The 7,023-nt window shown below is 37.9% G+C and overlaps 1 protein-coding gene across 1 annotated transcript; it reads right to left on the reverse strand.

Moving 5' to 3' along the window:
• On the reverse strand, positions 3,942-6,652 carry LOC109948641 (LRR receptor-like serine/threonine-protein kinase GSO2). Its single transcript, XM_020562320.1, has 2 exons — positions 6,494-6,652; positions 3,942-6,452 (listed from the first exon to the last, which is right to left on the reverse strand). The coding sequence occupies exons 1-2, from the start codon at positions 6,650-6,652 to the stop codon at positions 3,942-3,944; spliced, it is 2,670 nt and encodes an 889-aa protein (XP_020417909.1).

The following is a 7,023-nucleotide window of genomic DNA, read 5'->3' on the forward strand; positions in this document are numbered from 1 at the left end:
ACAAAAAATAATTCAAGCGAGGTCGTCTTCTTCCTCGCGCTCTGGCTTGCAGATAGCGGCGCTTCTTCGCGCCTTCCATCCCTCGCCACGCATGCCTCGCCACGCCTCACCACGCCTTGCTACGCTAAGCGTGCAACAAGCTAAACATCCATACGCCTAAGGCGATTTCCCTCCACCTCGCTCCGACGCACGCTCTGAAGCGCGCTTAGGCATGCTTTTGAAAACACTTATAATTTAAATCTACGAGACGAAGATTTGGTCGGTGGAAATGCTCTCTGGTGATTTTCCTTGCAAGTGGCAATCAAAGAGTCCAAGAGTTGGCAGAGAAGAAGAGATATTCTTGAAGGAATCAGGTGCCACTGAAGAAATGTCAACAACGGACAGTTGAAGCTTCTTAAGATTGGTTAGGTTTTGAACAATTCTGTTCAAGCCATCAGCTAGGGACTGATTGAGTGAAACTAGAAGGGTTGGAAATTTCGAAAGGGATTAGGCCACTGAAATTGGAGTCAGAGAGGTCAAGGTGAGTCATACTTACAAAGCCACCAAATTTGGACGAAATTGAGGAACCTCTGAAATCATTTTCATAGAGGTCTAGCCTCTTGAGATGGCCAAGAGAGAATAAGCTGCTATTGAAATGGATATTGCCTTGAAGCCTGCCAGAACCAAGGTTGAGACCCATCACATAACCAGTCATCTTTTCACAAGTAACTCCATTCCACGTGCAACAATCCTTGCCTTTCTGCCAAGAAATTGTCCTATTAGAATAGGAGTGAAGGGTATCAATAGAAAAGAAGTTTTTGAATGGTCACCACCGCTTCATATTGGGCCACGTTGCATCTACGCACTCACCCACTCATTAGGCAATGTGGATCACATATACATTTGCGAATGCTTGTGCCTTTTTCCTTAGGGGTGGCAATTCGGACACGACTTGATATACGATTTAAAACCTACATGAGAAATTAGTCGGTTTAATTTGCACGATAAAAAAACAAGTTAATTTCGGATCAATCCGTTCTGACTCGTTTAATAAACGGGTAGGTTTTGGGTCAACTCGCTAACCTGCTATAATATCTGTCTAACCCGTTTATTAAACGGGTCGTGTCAACCCGTATAATACACGCTAACCCGCTAAAAACTGAAGAGAAATGGAGACTTCAGCACACATACAAGGGGTTTCAAACCCCTACCACCCTTATTTCTCTCAAACATCTTATTCACCATGCTACAAATAACTTTGTAATTTTATTGTATGCCTTTTGATATTTATAATGTTTCTTTTTCTTTTGTGTTTCTCCTCTCTTTTTTACCTTCTTTCTCCTCCTTTTTTTTCTTTCTCTCTTTTCCTTTCCTCTTCTCTCCTCTTTTTTTTCTTTCTTTTCCTTCTCTTTAGTTTTCTCTCATCTTTCTTTTTTCTTTCTTCCTTTCCTTCAATCTTCACTCCTCTCTCTCTCTATTTTTTTTTTCTTTCTTTTCCTTCTCTCCTCTCTCTATCTTTTTTTTTCTTCTTTTCCTTATATTTTCTCTACTCTCTCTGTTTTTTTAATTTAAATTTTTTCAGTTGTGAGTTTCGTAACATGCATGTTATTATTTATAAACCCGTTACACGACTCGAAACCCGCACAATAAAAGATGACCCGAACCCGACATGACACGTTTATTAAATAGATTGGGTTTGGGTTGAGCATTCTTGACACATTTATTATCCCGACACAACACGACCCATTGCCAGCCCTATTTTTTCCCTCATTTTTGCCCTAAAAAAAATTCCCTCAATGTCTATTTTGATAATTATAATCTTATAGTTTTATAATTTTAGCAATTAAGTCCGAATTAAGGGTAAGCATTCATTTTTCTCTGTAACATATTTCACATATTTATTACCCATATTTGTTTTGACTAAATTAAAGACTTCAATTATATGAAAGTAACGAGTTGAGAACTTATGGTCAATTTTTTTAGGCTTAGATACTAAAATGGTTCCCGTGTTTATAATTTAGTTCCTGTGTTTTTAATTTGGCAAATTCGGTCCCTGTGTTTAAGACCGTTATTCAATTTGGTCATTCCGTTAAAATTGCCGTTATATATGAACATGATAATCTCTTTTTTTTTCTTTTGAAAACCTATAAAGCTTTTTTAATTAAAAAAATTGAATTGATTTAAAAATATATCAATAACATAACACTAGAAAAATATAAAAAAAAACATGGAAAAAAAAAGGATGGGCATAATCAGGGAGGGTAAGTGTTGCTTAGCAAGTGGAGTAGCGGAGAAATGGCTACACAATGGTTGGGTTGGGGAAGATCTCGCTGGGAGCTGGTTGGGGGGTAAAGGCCTTTTGCTTTTTGTATTTGAGAGAGAGAGAGAGAGAGAGAGAGAGAGAGAGAGAGAGAGAGAGAGAGAGAGAGAGAGAGAGAGAGAGAGAGATTAGGCATGTGATAGATTAGAGTTGGGGCCTTTGGGTGGGGAGAAAGCGGTTGGGGTAGGGATAGACAAGGTTGTGGGTTGTTGCTGGGGAGAAAGAGGGAAGAGAGAAGGGTTGTGGTGGCTGAGAAAAGCGGATGTTTCTATTTTTGTTTAGTTCTTAATTTTTTTTAATGAATATTTAAATAATTTTAAAAAAATTTAACTGAAATTTAACGGAATGGATCAGACTAACTAAAAGTCATGAGCACGAGGACCAAATTGGCTAAATTGTGTATTGAAGAAGCCGAGAACGAGTATATCATAAATTCACCATCAAAATCGTTCTTGACTTTTGCTCCCTTCTTCACGCTCTCATTAATTCTTCACGGTTTTGCAAATTGGCTAAATTGGCTAAATTGAAAACATAGGGATTAAATTCTCCAATGTAGTAAAACACAGAGACCATTTTAGCATTTAAGCCATTTTTTTAAAGTTTGTCCAATTTGCTGTCAAAACATGTCATCCACACAATCACTTGTTGTGGATTAATTTTTGTATTTTTTTTTTAAAACTTTTGAACTGTTCAAAAATGTCATATGTTCTGCACAATGTCACGAGTTCCACAGTGCTAAGATGGCAAGTACTTGAGTTTGTTTCCTGCAAAATCAGCAAGCAAGCATCTTTTGACATCGAGGGTGAAGCATCTATATTGTCAGATGGGTGTAACTAGGAAATTATTGTAACTAGTTAGTTACCAGGCTTTGATTTGATCTTTGGTCTTTGGTCTTGGTAAGTATCTTTGGTCAATACTTGTCCAAATATGCGAAAAAAAGTTTGGATAAGGAGAAAAAAAATTGTTTGGATTTTTAAAGAGGTATCAAAACTTTGTTATTTGTTTTTCATGGCCTGCTCAAAAAAATCAGCCAAAAAGCATCGCACCTTATCCAAACGATCGAGCTGAGAAACATGTACACCGCTACAACTCCCAGTTGTACTTGCACTCCCAAAGGGCATGCCACGTACACTCCTCATTCAGAATTGATTAATTAATTGTCAATTGCATGGTCATAGTCAATTTTTAAGTTGATTCGTATTGTACCCTCAGTTTTGTGGGCAAGTACTACTTAATTATCCATGCTATTTAGTGATTTAATTTTTTTAATTTCCTCGTATTTTGTGAAATGAGAAGAATTATAGGAGTATATAACATAATTGAGCCAAATTACGTGTATTGATTCAATCGATTTGTCAATTGTGTTTGACAAATTACAAGATGCACAAGCAATTATTCTACTTTAACAAAAGTAAAGAGAATCCTCTTTTCAAATTCATGCATATTTATTGGCGCTTTGATATACTAAAGTATTCATGAAAAATGATATACAATATGAAAATGTATAAACTTTTGGAATGGTTTCTTCAAGCACGTCATTTTGTGATTTTCATAATTCTACGACGTTGCTTTCTTCCTACCACTTTAACAAGCCAATTTGGTGTTCCATTAGAGAGTACAAGATATCCCACAAATATTCCAATTACCACACCCCAGATGCATACCCCATCAACACTACCTTCCAATCAAAACCATTCCCATGCTCCAAATCATCCTCTTGTTGGAATGATGATGCCAGTGATTGATGTGGTGCACTGCATGTTTTAGAAAGTGGCAATCCACACAATCCTGTATTTCCACTATATGAATCATTTTCAAATGTATCAAATTGCTTGCCACGAGGTATGGGCCCCACAAGTTGATTTTTTGAAACATTGAACTTTGATAGTGACGTCAAATTTACTAGTTGCTCCGGAATATCACCAACAAGTTTGTTTGAAGACAGATCTAACCATTCAAGATTGTTCATTTCGCCAAATGATGGTGGAATTGTACCTGCAAGCTCATTATGAGAAAAGTTAAGCCCCTTCAATGATTTAAGCTTACTAATTACACTTGAAATCTCTCCTCTAAAAGTGTTGTTTGAGAAATCAATAATTATGAAGTACGTTAGGATCTTCTTCATTTCAATTTTGAAGCCTTTAATTGTCACTACCACAGTATCCTGATAGTAGCGCCCTCCCATATATTTCAGTCCATGTTCTTGCGAGTTTATCATGGCCGTCAAATTTTCAAAATATTTTGTTGGCAAGAGACCGCTAAACCGATTGTTGGAGAGGTCTATGATATGCAATTTTTGGAATGGAAACTTAGTTTTTGGAAAGCATATTTCACCAGAGAATTTGTTAGACCTCAAGATAAGAACCTGCAACTTCGGAAGAGATTCCAGCCAATTTGGAAATGTGTCTTCAATTTTGTTGTTTCCAAGGTCTAGAACTTCCAACTCTCTACATGTGAGCAAAGATTGCGGCAACGACCCTTCCAACTGATTTCCATTAAGATCAAGATTTCTCAAAACGTTTCCCTCGGAAAATGTGTCAGGAATCACACCATGAAATTGATTATTCCGTAGATTCAAAACAGAGAGGCTCTGACTGAAATTCTCTATGCATTGGTGAATTTTGCCACTCAATTTATTATTAGACAAATCAAGGATTTGAAGGCTACTCAGGCTGCAGATCGTTGGAGGTATCTCTCCAGTAAATTGATTATTTGATATGAAAATGTAAGAAGTGGAAGGTGATGGAATTGGAAGCTCTCCTTGGAGAGAATTGTTGCGAAGGTCAAGATAGTAAAGATTTTTCCACCGAAGCGGTCCTACAGTGCCAGTCAAAGAGTTGTGAGAAAGATCCAAATAACCCAATGAATCTTTCCCCAAATCCAACAACCATTTGGGAATGTTGGCTTGGATTCGGTTGTGGGAAAGGGATAACCTGTCCAAATTTGGTGCGGCCCTTAGAAAGTATGGGAACTCACTTATGTTACAAGACGACAAATCTAGACTGAAAAGTTGAGGCCAGGTGTTGTTACTCAAATGGTTGAAGCTCAAGGATAGATAATTAAATGAAAGATTAAGCGTCAAGAGACTTTGGAGTTTGGATCCAAACTCCACAATGCCACTCAAGTTATTGGATGATAGATCAAGATCCATAACCTTCTCAAGTTCAAAGATTGATCTTGGAATCAGGCCATCCAGCTTGTTATCACTTAAATAAAGCCCTGACAAAGAACGAGATTGGAACTCAATGATATTACCGCTGAGTTGGTTGGATGATAGATCAAGGTAATGAAGATTCTCAAGTTCAAAGATTGATCTTGGAATCAGGCCATCCAGCTTGTTATTCCTTAAACCAAGCCATGACAAAGAACGAGATTGGAACTCAATGATATTACCGCTGAGTTGGTTACTTCCGAGGTATAACAATTCCAATGATGGCAAACTACCTAACCAAGATGGTATTGTTCCGTTGAGTTGGTTCCCATCTAAAAAAAGGGTGATTAACTGTCGAGGAATATGACCCACAAGTTGTTGTTTTGAAAAATCATATAAAGAAGAGTTCGATGTCGAGTTGCTATCAACTTCTGGAAACTGACCGACATAATTGTTGCCACTAAGATACAACTCAACGAGACTCTCAAGGTTTAAAAACAACGACCATGGGATTTGGCCACCAAAACTGTTATACGAGAGGTCCAACCGCATGATTTGTGTGAGGTTAGCAAGAAATGCAAGATATGATCCTACAAAACTGTAATTGCTGAGAGACAAATCTCTCAAAGACTTGAAATTTCTTGTCAGATGATGCCAATCTACTGAGATTCTTGTATGAGAGAGATCCAACATCTCGAGCGGACTACTCCAGTTAGACTCGGGGAAATAACCTGTGAGGTTATAGTTGTAGCCTAAATCTACGAGTCGAAGATTTGGTCGGTGGAAAATGCTTTCTGGGAATTTTCCTTGCAAGTTGCACCAGGAAAGTTCAAGAGTTTTCAAAGAAGAAGACAGATTTTTGAAGGAATCGGGTACAACTGATAACATATCAACATTGTCCAAATTAAGCTCCCGAAGATTGGTCAGGTTTTGAACAATTCTGTTCAAGCTGAGAGTGAAACCAAGGTGGAAAGGTGGGAAATTTCGGAAGGGATTGGGCCACTGAAATTGGAGTAAGAGAGGTCAAGGTGAGTCATACTTACAAAGCCACCAAATTTGGACGGAATTGGGGAACCTCCGAAATCATTAGAAGAGAGGTCTAGCCTCTTGAGATGGCCGAGAGAGAATAAGCTGCTATTGGAATGGATATTGCCTTGAAGCCCACCCGAACCAAGGTTGAGACCGATCACATGACCAGTCATCTTTTCACAAGTGACTCCACTCCATGCGCAACAATCCTTGCCTTTCTGCCAAGAAATTGTACTATTAAAATAAAGAGTTGTTCCATTAAGTAATTCAACTTCAAGAGAGGAGGTATCAATAGAAAAGGAGTTCTTGAATTGAAGCAAAGCAGAGCTGTCTTGGGGATGGCATAAATGCCCTGAAGAAAGAGAAGAGGAAGAGTTAGATGATGATGAACAAGTAGAGTTGAATTGAGAAGTAGTAGAGAGCAGGAAGAGGAGGCAGAACCATGACAACCAACCCATCTTTCTTTAAAAATCTAAAGTATATAGTGATTGTGAGCAATTCTATACTGGATATGTTGATATTTATAACAAGCTTAATGAATAGT

This window comes from Prunus persica, chromosome G4 (assembly GCF_000346465.2).
Source record: "Prunus persica cultivar Lovell chromosome G4, Prunus_persica_NCBIv2, whole genome shotgun sequence".
Classification (NCBI taxonomy): Eukaryota; Viridiplantae; Streptophyta; class Magnoliopsida; order Rosales; family Rosaceae; genus Prunus; species Prunus persica.

Excerpts from the sequence above, each read along its gene's own strand:
- LOC109948641 (XM_020562320.1), bottom strand. The coding sequence starts at position 6,652 with ATGACTGGTCATGTGATCGGTCTCAACCTTGGTTCGGGTGGGCTTCAA. Across the intron at positions 6,453-6,493 it reads CGTCCAAATTTGGTGGCTTT|TGGCCCAATCCCTTCCGAAA; the intron begins GTAAGTATGACT and ends CTCCAATTTCAG.